The sequence below is a fragment of the Actinia tenebrosa genome, unplaced genomic scaffold (genome assembly GCF_029948245.1).
Source record: "Actinia tenebrosa isolate PJP-AT-01 unplaced genomic scaffold, QUT_ActTen_1.0 PGA_scaffold4__44_contigs__length_22323623, whole genome shotgun sequence".
NCBI classification, from domain to species: Eukaryota; Metazoa; Cnidaria; class Anthozoa; order Actiniaria; family Actiniidae; genus Actinia; species Actinia tenebrosa.
Window position 1 is genome coordinate 20,020,434 of NW_028292581.1, and position 15,315 is coordinate 20,035,748.

The 15,315-nt window shown below is 37.2% G+C and overlaps 3 protein-coding genes across 3 annotated transcripts; 2 read left to right on the forward strand and 1 right to left on the reverse strand.

Annotated features, from left to right (window-relative positions):
• The first annotated feature begins 1,269 nt into the window (after positions 1-1,269).
• LOC116296515 (uncharacterized) lies at positions 1,270-3,265 on the forward strand. Its single transcript, XM_031704542.1, has 3 exons — positions 1,270-1,389; positions 1,654-1,723; positions 2,550-3,265. The coding sequence occupies exons 2-3, from the start codon at positions 1,663-1,665 to the stop codon at positions 2,942-2,944; spliced, it is 456 nt and encodes a 151-aa protein (XP_031560402.1). The 5' UTR covers positions 1,270-1,389; positions 1,654-1,662; the 3' UTR covers positions 2,945-3,265.
• A 3,046-nt stretch (positions 3,266-6,311) lies between these two features.
• LOC116296512 (uncharacterized) lies at positions 6,312-8,742 on the forward strand. Its single transcript, XM_031704537.2, has 3 exons — positions 6,312-6,470; positions 7,053-7,126; positions 7,822-8,742. Exons 2-3 carry the CDS (start codon positions 7,057-7,059, stop codon positions 8,349-8,351), a joined length of 600 nt encoding a protein of 199 aa, XP_031560397.2. The 5' UTR covers positions 6,312-6,470; positions 7,053-7,056; the 3' UTR covers positions 8,352-8,742.
• A 950-nt stretch (positions 8,743-9,692) lies between these two features.
• On the reverse strand, positions 9,693-14,150 carry LOC116296498 (uncharacterized). The gene is made up of 4 exons (XM_089037257.1): positions 14,077-14,150; positions 12,458-12,529; positions 11,089-11,121; positions 9,693-10,975 (listed from the first exon to the last, which is right to left on the reverse strand). The coding sequence occupies exons 2-4, from the start codon at positions 12,516-12,518 to the stop codon at positions 10,323-10,325; spliced, it is 747 nt and encodes a 248-aa protein (XP_088893383.1). The 5' UTR covers positions 12,519-12,529; positions 14,077-14,150; the 3' UTR covers positions 9,693-10,322.
• Positions 14,151-15,315: the final 1,165 nt, after the last annotated feature.

Below are 15,315 nucleotides of genomic sequence, written 5' to 3' on the forward strand. Positions count from 1 at the left end.
TCAGAAAAATATCTTCTGTGGCAACAAGTGATAATGTTATAGCTGTGACGAAATCCATTTTCCTTTTATATACTTCTAATAACTTCCAATATTAAACCAAATGTCAATTTTATCAATCCTTGGAACAACCTTTGGGCAGACTAATCAGGGCATGGCTAATTTTCAGATTGAACCGAAATGTAGGATCGATGTTACACAACCTAAGGTCGTTATGCAACCACATGGTCAGCCACATTTCTGTTTTGCTATTTCTTTTCCAGTCAGTTAGCATTTGTAACGGGACAAAAGGAAAAAAAATCTACTCTTGAATTCTGTAACTGTGTCGAGTTACCATTAATAGACACTGGTGCCTCACAGAGGTTTAACTTTAACATATACACCATATAACTGATGTTTACACGGTGCATGGATTCTTCATTGCAAGGTTCAGACCAGTTTTTGAGTTCTAAGTGTCGCTTGAAACTCTTTACGTTCAAGTACTTCAAGATTTCAAATCTTCAGACATGTTTAAATAACAATTACTTGGATTGGACCCGTGTTTCTGTCGATGGCTTGTTAAAGGAATCACTTAAGGGGTCACAGGTATCCGCCTACTTTTTCGCCTTATTTCTTTTATTATTTCCAATTTTTTCCCTGAAAGTCGTATTTTTATTACAGTAGATAAAACGAATAATTTTCAAAGCAAAATATAATTAAAATTCAAGTTTGGAAGACGTTTTTGACTTAGTCTTTAATATTTATTTCTTTTCCTGCCGTCAAAGCCACCAAAATCCTACAACAGGCACCGGTAACACGGTTTGTCATTAAGATCAAAATAAAATTGTTATTGAATACCCTCAATGAAGTTTTGCAGGTAGAATGACAGAAGATACCCTCAACCAAGAAAACTAAAACAACTTTGACAACCTTTGATAGACGTAATACTTCAAAGAATAATAAGAATAAAGAATACTCTTTCACACTTTGTTCCTTAACTTGGGGTGTCATCGCTTTGTCGGTTAGTGATCCATAAAAGTAAAAGGAAGAAGGCACTGATTTTTGACTTTGTGTTTTCCTTGTTTTTGACACTTCAACAAAAGCCCAAAACGTGAAATTGTGTGTAAGATTGCGGTAGAGTGTGAAAGAGTATGACCTCATCGGTCAAGTGTCACTTTGTTGGAAACAAGTCATTCGTGAGACATGATGTCAACATGGCTACGCAGCGACCATGAACTAATGCTACCCGTTAGTCCATGTCACATGACCCAATCGTAATGATCAGCCAATCAGGATTAGCTTGGAATAGCAACAGTGAACACAGTCACCCTTGCTTATAATTTATGACTTTTGCATTCTAAAGCAACCCACATCCAAAGGAGATCATTCATCGGACTTGCTTATCCACTTAAGGTAAGTTTATCTCTATCTTCTAAGACTACAACTCTTATTACTAACCTGGACTTATCTGGTTGTATCATAAACATCATACTGTCTAGAAGTAAGTAGTTTTTCCCCAACTACTTAATCAATTTTATTCGTTCTATGGATTCCTTATTCCATTTACTCGCGACGTCTTACAACACTTCTTGCCACGGTTGTACGACAACCATGAGAGCCCATTAGAACAGAAAACTTATCAGGTTATCTATATCTTTTTCTTCTTCATTTATTTAGATATATATAATGGCTCGTGTAGCAGTCTTACTCTTAGCTCTCGTTGTGTGCGTAAGCGCCAACCCAATGGGTAAGTTAATTTTGATCGATTTCGTAAGACATCATTTCCATCCACTAATTTCTTATCGCTAATTACTTGTTTTCCTTATATAATTTATCTATTTAAAACGCAACTCAACTGTAGTCAAAGTTGTACAAACTTAAATTTTAGCAATTTTGACTTCAAGTTCTTTTACTAAACTAGACATTATGATCATTTCATAAAGGGATTTCAATTCAATACAATGATTCTTAATTCAGAACTTTATTGATTTTGGCAACAAGTTCTAGGATATCGTAATAATAATAACGTAATCAAAAATCTGAGTTATCGTCTAAGTATTAGATAGCTCATTTTCTAGACTAATCTGTTCCATAATACATTAACGATTGTCTATACTAATATAAACGTTTTCTGAAATCCCCTTTAGGTTTTAAGGAATTATAACTATGTGGGGTAGAACTGATTATATAACTAAAAATGATCGAATCTCAAAATCTCAACGAACATAAACAATATCAACAGGTACCAGAGATAATGATCAACCTGCCAAATATATCATTATAAACTCAGAATGACAAATTTTCAGAACACAAAATGGCAGCATCATCATTTCTGGTGCCTTATGGAGTTAACACAATTATCAGAATGAAATTAAAATAGTTCGTACAAAAATAAAAATAAAAATATAATAATAACGTAGTCTTATACAAAGTTAATTGTAAAAAGTATTTTAATACATGAGTTGCTAAAAGCAATTTAATCCTGGTCCATATCGTTACTAAATCATAAAGTCACTCAGAAAAGTATGCTGCATGCCCAATATTAATTGAGTTTTTTTTATTCGTTCCAATAGTCAAGAGACAAGCATGTGGATTTGGTTGTGCTCCACCATCTTGCTCGTACGGATGTCCAACAATGTGCTGCGCTCCTCCCCCTCCTCCCCCACCCCCACCACAGATGGTCAACCACGTGACCCACGTCCACCACCATAACATCCACCACCAGGCTCCTATGGCCCCTGCCATGCCCGCCCCACCCATGCCAGCACCTCCACCAGCTGTTGTCCAGAGCCAGCAACACGTCTGGGAATACGTCCCACCACCACCATGTGCCCCACCATGTGCCCCAGCCATGCCCATGCCCATGCCTATGCCCGTGCAAGCCCCATGTGGAGGACCATGCGCTCCAGCTGCCAACCCATGTGCCCCAAGCTGCTCACCAATCTGCTGCAAGAAGCGATCTGGATAAAACGTTTTACCCTTGACACTTGACGTGACAAAATACAAATTATGCGACAAGACTTTGAAAGCCTTTTGGCTTAAAAATGCTTGGCGCATTTGTACATTGCATTTGCTAAGAGCGAATTTAGAAAGAGCTTGTAAGAGCTACACGATGGTTGTCTGGTGTGGACACTTTTTTCAAGTACATAATGTAGTTTTATTACGATACAAAGAAACACTAAACCACCGTAGTCGTGCTGCTCTAGGCACGTCATAGTTTGATATTGTGACAATATACATGACTGTATGTAACACGACTGTGTAATAAAGTGAGTAGTAGAAGTTCAAATACTCTGTCTCTTTATTTTATACAACAGTAGTCTTAAGCACAGTTTCACACAACCCTCGATTATTCAACAGATAGACGAATAGTAGGGAACTATTGCCTTCCTCTCCCCCAGTCATTGATTCCCACCCATATATCTCAAGTATGTACCACACTATTTTACTAGCCTTGAAGATAAACACATCGAGTTAAAAAACACTCACAACAAGTTGAAACGAAACAGGGTTCGACTGTAGAATGCCCTGCAATAGTATTTGGACATGTATACTAAACGCGACTGCCATTCGTTTATACAGACACTGCCAATGGTCCAGTGCATGCAATCCCGTCCAGTATGTTTTCTATGGCAGCTAGCAACATTGCATTTTCATTTTATCACACCCTTTTCCAATGGATATAAGCAGTATTAGGCATACGAGTTGAGCTGATTTGTTATTTTTACATGAGTGCTTTTCTTGGGAAGCATGGGTGGCGTAGCGGTGAGAGCGCTCGCCTCTCACCAATGCGACGGGTTCGAGTCCCTACGAGCTCGGTGTCGTATGTTAGTTGAGTTGTTTGTTGGTTCTCTCCTGTGCTTCGAGGGTTTTCCGGGTTCTCCGGTTTTCCTCCCTTCGCAAAAACCCACTCCTAAATTCCAATTCAATCTTGGGCTTTCACCTAGCATGGATCTGAGGGTTCCGTTCGTGATTGTCCCACTCTGTGATTACAGAGACAACTGATAGATTCCTCGATTAATAAATCCCTAATTCTTCCTCATTAAAATCGTTGTTAACTCTTGTTATCAGTGTTCTACTTTGGGCCAGACTCGGAGACATTCGGCTATTTCTTTCATTTCCCAATACTCCGAGTATACAGTGAATATTTATAATTTTTCCCCATTACTATTCAGCTGGTGGGTGTGACATTAACCCAAGTTTCAAGACGAAAAAAATGGCAAAACTAGTTTTTTTTGCTGCTCATATTATTCGAATTTCAGAGCTACGGCAATGGCTACCTTTCAACGTCTTTGAGTTGATCGACAGAGAAAACCGCATAACGAATATTCAGAGGAAGCTCGCTGTAAAGTAAGAATTAACATTATATATAAAGTGTATTTTCACTTCAATGAGGTCCACATCAGCTTTAGCTGCCATCATAGTTAATGGAGCAGAATGGTTAGGAACCTTATTGTTCTATGTTTTTGTTCGTCTTGTTTCATTGTTATATGACGTTGACTGTGCACAGTGAAGGAAAAGTTTCTCCATTTGTTCACAGTATTAGGGAATATAAAAGTTTTTAAATCTTAAAAATCGTTCTAAATATGCATCATTTGTTGATTAATCCTATATGATTAATATTAATTGTTTATTGAAAATGAAATTGCCCTTTTTGATGCTTTCTTGTTTATCATCTAGTAACTTAACTGTATTTGCGCGGAAATATTTATATGGTTTTTCGTCATGGAATGAAAGTTTTCAAAATAATAAGGCAATGAGCATTTTCAGCTATACTTGCTTTGGTTCATTGTGCACCGTCACTTGATGGTACGGTTCAACATCGAACGGAAAACAATAGCTTTGTTCTATGGAGTTTCCAAACCATTCCGCTCCATTAACTATGCTGCCATTTTATGTCCTGACTCTATTTGCAAATAAAGTATGTAAAAGTATGTATGTATGTACTTAATTTAATACTCTTCATTCTGCTTTTTTTGATAACTTTTTTTTTGAAGATGATAAACTCTCATAGGCGAAGAGAGAAATTTTATATTGTATTCAAAACAAATTGCGTACCTGTTTGAGAGAGAGAGAAAAAAACCGTTATAACTGGTATTCAAGAAGAATATATTAAAAATATAATTAAAAAAACTGTAGCCCGAATACTCTTCAAAGTAGATAAATTGTAATCTGATAACAACAGTATCCATTAAACCAAAAAAAAGTTAGAAAAATCTTGTTTTAATAATATCAATAAAAAAACAATCTTAAAAAATAAGAAGAAGAAAAAAACACTATTTTATGAAAAACCTAATGTTTTATTCTTATAAATTTTCATTCAACAGATTATTATAATTTTTTCAACACAAACTTGATTTTTTGGGGCAACAAATAACGAGCACTTTACTTGCAGAATCCAGCACGAAGTAAATTAATGGTAATGTTTTTTTAAAGACCAAAAAGTTGTTTTAATGTTGGCATTTTTACATGAATTGTAAATTCAAGACACTTGAATATCGCAATTACTATAATATAAAATTCGTTTCAATTCAAACAGTTTATGACTTTCTGGGTTTGAATTTACCTTGGACAAACTATAGCATTTAATAGTTTGGACAAAAAATGGCGTACGTTTTCGATGACAAAAGCTATATATTAGACAATGCCGGGACCTTTTGAGAATTATCTCGAATGCAAGGCATTCAAGAAAATATTAAAGAAATGTCACAAATTCCATTGAGGAAAAAAAAAAAAGATTAATTTTGGTATTTTTATTTTATTCTTGCATACAAGATAATTTCAAGAGAGGACAATTGAAACCCTGAAAACGTTTTCATTCAACGCTTGGAGTAACACACGAATAAGAAATGAAAGACTAGAGTTTTCAACTTGAATGACTTTAAAGAAAATGTCACGTTTTTGTCCAATGACCAAACACGGCCATCGATCAGTAAAAGGTGTTTATATTATTGTTTGTATTCCTGGCACCGTGGCTTTAATTTTCAGGGCATTAACATTGAGGGGAAAGTTACAACCCCTTTATGATTTCAATAGTTTTCAAACGCCTTTATTGTCTAACTTGACAAAAATATCTGCAATGATCAATCAACCTGAGGACATGGAAAAATTTCCCCCAATTTTTCGCTAGAATGATTGATTTTTTGGTAGCAATGTTTACAGCTACAACTCATTATGAAAGACTATAAAATAAGGTACAAGTAACGAACGCCAGATGCGAGTGGTTGGTTTTTGAAGCAACAGGTCATGAATGAATAATAGAAAAGGTTGTTCCATGAGCTATGAACCAGGATAAAATAAGATGACCTAGTCCCGTAAGCTCGTGATCAACCGTATCAACTGCCATTTATGGAAGGCACATGCATGAGTAATTGACATTAGCCAATCAGAAACAAGTGTGATTATAGACTTCCGAAGCAACTGTGGTTGAGCGAAAAGGTACTTGTTAGTTGCAGTAGCCCTGTGAGGAAAGGAATCTTTCAGGGACTTAACAGGTGAGGTATATCGCTTTCTTAAAATCGCTATCTGAAGAGGTTATGTGTTTAACTCGTCTTGTCGTTATAGTAAAGAAAGAAATGACAATTTCTCGTAAAAAAACATTGATTTTCTGACCATTTCTTACATACTTATCAACATCCCTCTAGTATCAGACTCTTACAACGAAACGAACTCCTTTTTCCTATCTTCAAGTCATAATTATAAACCTTATTAGTATAACATTCACTCATTCTTTTATTTTTGTCTTTCGTGTCTTTTTAATGGCCGTAGCTGTAGTCATACGGCATTTTCGATTACACTGAAAATTTAGAACTGAAAATGCCATACCAAATGACTTAATGATAAGGTCACTCAGACAGTGATCTCTTGTATGGTATGATGAACTTTAACTTTGCACACTCTTACCATTATAGGAAAATGCGTTATCCATATATTCGTGTCGTATAATATAATATAATCTAAATTGAAAATTATTTTCCATTTCAAACCACAGGTTGTTAAACAAACTAGAATGTTATTCTGAGTCGGTTATTTTATTTTCAATTATTACTAACATTGTTGTTTTCTTTCCATTTCAGAAGTATGGATTTGCGACTCGTATTTTTGGTAGTTGTGGCTGTTGCCGTGTGCACAGAAGCCAAGAGTGTAAAAGGTATAGAACACCTTCAAAGCTTATCTATACCCTGAAACAACCTCTGAGTTGAGCCAAGTCAGGGCACGTCTTACATACCGGAAAATATATCTCTATTGTTCTAGTCGTGATACGGGGGGTCGCTCCCGAGTTGTCCTAGCCCAAACTCACTAACGTTGATATTAAAACTCAACTATAAAATCATTTATTTGTCATAATCAAAAGTATTTCCTAATAGCCATCTTCGATTCTCGTTGATGTTTTTTTAGGTCTTTTTCAATAATACTTGACCAATGTTGATTCAGTGTCATGAAGATAATAAACTATGACGGATAAACAAGCTTTAGTCCGTGAAACGCACAACAGAACATCACAATCAAATTTCCGATTTTCTTTTCATAAATTTTAGTTGTTTTCTAAATTTTCAATGTCTCTCAGTTGATTTTGAAGGAAAAGCTGTCGAGTCGTTTTTTTTCTCTTGACCTGTGTTTCTGTTATGATTATGATATATAATTCAACAAGTGCTCCAATGTGTGTTTGATTTGTTTATCGAGGCACCCGAAGCAGGTACAATTATTACAAGACCAGAAAAGAGATGTTTGATGATTTATTGAAGAAGACTTGCTACATATTATATTACCTCTAAACCAAATAATTTTTTTTTTACAAATCTTTGTGAATTTATGATTAAAAATTATGAACTGTTTTGTCGACAGGAAACAAGAAATGTGGATTTAGCTGTGCTCCTACTTCGTGTGCACCATCTTGTCCAGTGTCATGCTGCACTCCTCCACCACCACCTCCACCTCCACCACCACCACCACCACCACCACCACCACCACCTCCACCACCACCAATGACTCTTCACCATCACCAACACGTTGTTTCCCACATAATGCACCCCGCTCCTCCACCACCCCCTCCACCACCACCAGCACCATGCATGCCACCATGCCATCAGCAGGCTATCTCCCACGCCATTCAATATCATGCTTCTCCACCTGGACCTCCACCAGCACCAATGCCAGCTCCTCCACCAATGCAAATCGATAGCCACCAACACGTCTTTACACATATAACCCACCCTGCTCCACCACCACCACCTCCACCACCACCAGCACCATGCATGCCACCATGCCACACCGTGCAGACCGTCCACCAGCACGTCCATCACTTCCCTCCCCCACCACCACCTCCATGCCCAGTGCCATGCCCAGTGCCATGCCCAATGCCATGTGGTAAATAAATCTGACAATTTATTAAACAAGCGTTTATCAGTCCCGTGGACTTTGGATCGATCACATCAAGACTGGTACAAAGTACTACAGTGCTACCGTTGTTTTACTTCAAAACACCTCATAGAATTAGGTGCTGGATTAGAAACCAAGCGAGAAGACTGACGACGTTTTTGGAACATATTTAGCTTAGTGACAATGACATTCAACAAGGAGAACGACAAGTGCACATACTTTTCTTTGTAAATAATTGTACCCAGCTGTACCGCATTATACCTATCATGGTCATTGTTTACGAAGCTGCAGTTTGGGGCGTGTATTTTAGAAGTTAAAGTGAGTGTCCGACCTGATCTCGTTTCGCCAAGTATCGTTGTGAAAATAAAAGTTGAAATATTTCATGAACTTTGTCTTTGTATTAACTCCTTCGTCATTAGCTATTAGTTTTAAGTTACGATTTTCACAAGAAAAGTGAAAATAGTAGAAATTCAACTTCAATTTATGTTTTCAATATCGAGACATCAAAAAAAAAAAAAAAACATTCGCAAAAAAAAAAAAAAGTTGGCGGGGACTTTTGGCACAAACGCGCCAACTCAAACCAAGCCCCTCCCACCTTGGCTTTGACGTAAATTTACTTAGGCCTTAGGTGAAATGAGTGAGTAGAAATCCTTCTTTGAATTGGAAACATTTTCTGCAGCCTTTGCCGATTTTTTTCGTAAAAACGGAATAGGGAAAACGAACGTCGAACTGCTGGAGTTGGTACTTTTACTAAGATTTGTTGACGAAATGCGGATCTTGATGACAGACGAGGAAAAAGCTGGGTTTTTTTAATGAGTTTAGTTTATTCAAGTTTTCATAAAAGCTCTATTGTCAAAATGAATTACTTCATCTTGCCCACCTAACCTTTTCGCTCGTGTTTTTGAAAGATAGACCTCTTTAGCTTGGGCATAATGTTTTTTCCCGCATTTTAGACCACGTGTCATTCTCTTGAGGATAAGATTCTTTGTTTGACTTGTATCCATGCATATTCGTGCGTCTTTAAATACACAACCGGGAAATCAGTACTACTCTAGGGAATGACACGGGGCCCTAAATTAGGGAATGACACGGGGTCCTGGGTTAGGATTTTGTGTCGGGAAAATAAAAGACATCTATTGCCAATCTCAGATCTCAGGGTGCACGTGCACCTCCCCATAAAAGCTTAAGGTCCGCTCATCCATGTCCTTTTTTTTTTTTTTTTTGGTTCTGCTTTCTTTTGGTTACCTTTTTTTCTTTTTGGTTCTGCAAATTATTGCCTGTGCACCTCCCTGCAAGATCCCTAGTTACGACACTGTACTTTACAGTAACACGATGTATTTTGATCCAAAGGAGTGCTTTATTTGTCTATTGAATTCCAACAATTACTAAACGCTACATATTCAGCAAATAATCCAACACGACTACGTATTAATAAAATAATGTACAATAAATACCTCCCCATAAAATACGTTCATGCAGTCTTAGAAGTAAATCTGTGTCGATGTTAATACATGACAAATCACACACGAAAACTTCAGGCACATTAAAATATGTGCACATCAAATATTGGAAATCCACACAAAGAATTACAAGTATTTTATCATTCGCTGTACTTAATCTATAGGAATCGTTTTCCGGCTTGTTTGGCTACGAAGTTCAATATATTACAATTAAATATATTTGGTATCAAATCCCAGTTATTTATACAATTGTATCTTTAAATACAAATCTGCTTGGCTGGGAATGCTGAGTCATCATCTAAAATAGAAGATGAAGTCGTTTGGTCTTGAGGAAGCAATGTTTATCAGTTGTCTTTAGCTTCATCGTCTTCGTGTTGCTTAGATGGCCCTTAATTTCCCATCCTCATCTCGCCCCTTTATTTCGAGATGTTAAAAAATGTCCTTATATTTGTATAGTGGTCGCTGTTTATTGGTTGGCTGTCGAAGTTTAAATTGAAGTTCGAATTCTTACTTTCTGTCACAGCATTCTGGCTTGCACTTGGGTGCGCAAGATCTAGAGCATGGGGCAGGGCATGTTTGGGGTGCCATAGGCATTGGAGGAGGCATGAACATCGGGGGAGGAGGAGGCATGAACATGGGGGGAGGTGGTGGCATGGGCATTGGAGGTGGGGGCATCATCATTGGAGGTGGGGGCATCATCATTGGTTGAGGAGGCATCGGCATGCCCATTGGTGCACCCTGGCAACATGATGGAGCACAAGAGGGCTGGCATTGCATTGGCATTGCAGGTGGCATAGGTGGTGGTGGAGGTGGTGGATTGCAGCATACTGGGCTGCATTTTGGATAGCAGGCAGATGGACAGCCTGGTGGGCATGGTGGTGGAGGCATTCGTGGTGGTGGTGGTGGTGGAGGAGGAGGAGGAGGGGGAGCTTGTGGTGGGGCACAGCAGCTGGTTTCTACGCATTGCTGTGGGCATGGAGATGCTGGTGGTGCCATGGACATGAAGTCGGTGCATTGTGGAGCACACTGCTGTGGGGGCTGCATTGGCATTGGAGGAGGCATTGGAGGTGCCAATGGAGGTGGAGGTGGACCTTGAGAGCAGCAAGAATCAGTACACGAAGGAGCACAACTTGGGGCACAACTTGCTCCACATGGGGTTCCTGTGATAACAGAAGAACATATTAGATAATCCATACACGTCACCTCACATACGTCACGACAAGCCAAGGAACGTCAAGGCTCGACACAGACATTCTATACTGACTGTACTTACTTCTTTCTCGAAGGTATTGTACAAATGATGGTACTAGGAAGGAAAAGAGCACAAAATTAAAAGCTTGAAATATTGAACAACAAAAAATCTGTTTTTAGGAATTAGGTATTTATGTATATGGGAGAAATAATGGCGAAGTTTCTCATGATACGCGCCGGTGAAAAACTGGGTCAGACAGTTTTTCCTTCCCATCTATTGGGAAGCACGGGTGGTGTAGCGGTGTGAGCGTTCGCCTCTCACCAATGCGACCCGGGTTCGAGTCCCGCTGAGCTGTGTCGTATGTATGTAGAATTGTTTGTTGGTCCTCTCCTGTGTATAGAGGGTTTTCCTCCCTCCGCAAAAATCAACTGCTAAATTCCAATTAGAATTACAGTGGATGAACAGATACGCTTTAGAAATGCCACTGTTAAATCCCATTAATTTTTGTTTTTATTTTTTATTTTTATTTTATCTATCGTCATAGAAACTCAAAACTGGAGCTCATCTGTGATAAACACTTTTACTCGATTTACTAAATTATTTTTCACAGCTCCTTTTGTCCAAAAATCGTAAGTCTTTTTTAATATATATATAATTTAAAGTAATTGAGGTAAAGCGTTTGGATTTATTGTTATTAAGTCTAAATTTCAAGTAGTGCATGAACTAGACTTGATCCTCTGCTAAAAGGTCAAGGAGACCAATTGTATGGATCACTAACCAGCCACAATGGCAATATAGAGCGATCTTGATACTAGAGCTCTATTGTTAATAGTATACATTTGGAAGGAAAGCAAAAGGCTTGTCCCGTAACAAGTCCGTAACAGGGTCACTAACTTTCTTAACTTCATTAGCCTCTATTAAAGAACGTTAGTTCGTCAGAGCATTGCCTGGTATAACAAGAGGCCCATGCCATGCTGCACTTGTTTCGGCTCACTTTGCCTTAAATAGGAAAGCCTGGAGAAAAACCTTCAAATGAAGGGAGAGACCTAGCAATCTAAAGATCTACTCCTAGCGGTTTTTCTCTGACGGTGCGCACTTTGCTAGTTGTAAGAGTATTCAAAGCCCACGCACTACGGACTAACACGCTAAATTCTAATTCGATCTGTGAGTCAGGCCATAGCGAGGTTGTTTCAGTGTATCGAAAAATCGAAAAAAATTGGTAGGGGTTATTGCGATAGCACTGACATTTCATTTCTTTTAACATCAACCCTGCGGTTTCGCCACCTCTTCTAGATATTTTGGATATTAAAACTGGGAATTGACCCTTAGGATTATGAGGAAGAAAACGTTTTTATTTTGTTTCACTACACGATGGGTTGGTTTTGGACGTCTCCTTCATAATGAATGGCAGTAAACTAAATAGCGAAAGGAAGACAGGCAACACTCTTACCTCGATCAGATTGAACTGCTGCAGCAGCCCAAACCAGGCAGAACACGATGCAAATCTTCATCTTTGTTCCAACTAAGAATACAAGCAAATATGAATCATTTCACCACTGCTGGAATGAAAGAGCGCATACTAACATCACTAACAACTGTCAAAGTTGGAACCAGTACAGACTTAGAATACTGCTAAACCACAGCTATAGAGAGCAAATAATATACCCTTGAAATAGTTATGAAATAGGAGATAGTTAGCGCTTAATTAGACAAGACATAGGAATTCAACGAGGCATGACAAGGGCACGGGCGTTTACCAGAGTGACAACCCAATATGTAAAATTATACGAAGGAAAAGTATGTACAATAAAATATTGTTTCAGTAGTTTAGTAATTAGTTAGCTAGCTATCTGTTTCACGGGTATATTATTTGCACTCTATGAACCTATATGCCACAGTCATCAGTTATTCCAATTCCAATTCCAAAGAAATTATTGAAAGCCATTCCATAGTTTACTTAGTTATCAAAAAGCAATGAATGCGCGACGTTACGATACAAGAGGGGGGGGGAGGGGGATTTCGGGCGCTTCAGACTTTTTGAAAGAAAAGTATTTAATCTGAAGATAAAATTAGTGAAAACAAAATTTAACCTTTGCTAAAGATCGATCCTTATAGTTTATTTTAACATCTAAAATTATGAAAATCTTGATTGATTTAAATCGGCAATTATTATTTTTTCTTTTGGTGATTTTATATTGGTATTTGGATTGCAGGTAGTTAATATGGCTAAGATTGAATACCTTTGTCCATCATATTTTTACATAACCCGCAGTCAATATATCGAGTTACAAACGTCTGCTCTTGAATAATAATAAGTTCATCGTAAGATTTGCTCAAAAAAATATAGAAGTTCTCCTTTCGTCTTTTGATTAATGTTTAAATTTACAAGTTTATAGTCAAATTAAAGAGCCTTTTCTTTCATTTATTCATTTAATCGAAGTTTTTCTTCTCCTTTGTTTCTTCGATATTTTTTCTATTTCTTATTGATCTCTCTGCATTCGTATTTTTACTCGTGTGTGTGTTTACATGCCATGACATGGTTGATTGAACCGCTGTTGATTTTTTGTGAAACCTCAACAGGTTGATCTTAACCTTCCATTTTCACCTTGATGTCCCAACCACGAATACTAAAAACCTAAGCATATTTTCATGAAATCTGTTAATTGATATAGAAATATAAGTGTATTTCCTTCTAAATCTTGGGATACAAAGATTGAAGGATAGAAATAAATTTCCAACTTTACTAAAAAAATATAACCTTTACTATATCTAACTCACGGACAACCAACCACAATGACAGAAACCAGTTCAGATATAAATGTGAAATTCCTTCTTATATACAAGGCTTAAAAACCCATACAAACATTTAAGACAGTTTGAAAATCAAAAAATTTACGACGATCCCACAGAGTCCAAGCTTCATCATCAGCAAGAACAAACCACTTACTTTTAACATGAGATTTTAAACCCTTAAAAATCGAATTCACAACAGTCTCTTTTAACCTGTTGTATGTCTAATAACTATTGTTTCTTCAAAACTATCTATATTAAAAAAGCTTTCAAACTTACCGTAATTCAGCTCTTTCCCTACGAGATAAAGCTAAAAAATCTTACTCCCTTAGATGAACCAGTTAAGATTTTTCAATTTGTTTATTTATTCAATAATTTTGTCACTCGGAGAAAGCTGACATATTTTAAAGGTTGCATCATGTTAGGTAATCTTGAACCGTGTCAGGACTGGACTAGAGAGAAACGACACTATGTTACACAATATTATTTGTATATCGCAGCGTTTCTCTATTTTTGGAACAAGGTTTCATATCTTAAGTAATTCTTCTTCTTAATTTTTCTTTCAGAAACGGTTACCGCAAGCATTCATATTTAGTAGACTCCTTAAATAACCAGATACATGTCCACGGTTACTGTTAACTTTCGAGAATACTCAGTTGGCCAGTCAATCGGAGCTCGAGATTTTTAAGAGATGGTTTCATACATGCCTCGATAACACTGGCGATTTTTTCGGCGATTTTTGCGTCGATTTTGAATATAATCAAGAAAGGTTGGATTTTAAAACTTATAAAGTTCTATTGTTTACAGCAAGATTACCTGTACAAATGTCAAATAACTAGAACGACAAGAAGAAATTTATTATATATATTTTTGAAAATCGCGACAAAAATCGAGGCAAAAATCGCCAAAAAAAATTGCCAGTGTAAAGGGTCTATTTAATATGACATCAATCAAAAAGTAGATCATCACACTTATTGCATGATGGTTGAATGAACCTTAATCAAACCACGAAAAATGCATTAGACGAAGCAGCTTTGATAATAACAGAAAAGATTAATTTTTTATTCAGTTGATATTTCAGTTTGAAATTCTTATTATATATTTTTTGACCGCTGTCATTCAAATTCTATCTATTTAATTTCTCCCGACAGTCAGTCATGTGTTGTGCGAGAGACCATGGGAGCAAACCTTGCAGAAACAACAATATTTAATAAGTTACGGAGGAGAAAAAGCTGTCTTACGAAAAGACAGCTCTATAAAAATAGAATAGATGTTCAACGTGGCTAGTAGGATGCCCATAAATGGCGGCCCCGTCTCTTCTGTAAACATCAAAAATAGAGCAATGAGTTTATAGGTTCTAACGTATAACTGTTAAGTGTAACCCTTTCAACATAAGGCCTATTTCATCATTTTAATTATTTTTATCTATTTTAAGACTTGATCTCACATGGGATCAGTTTTTCGGAGATTCTGTCCATCTTTTTTGACAGCAGATACTATTAGAGAATCAACTGATTT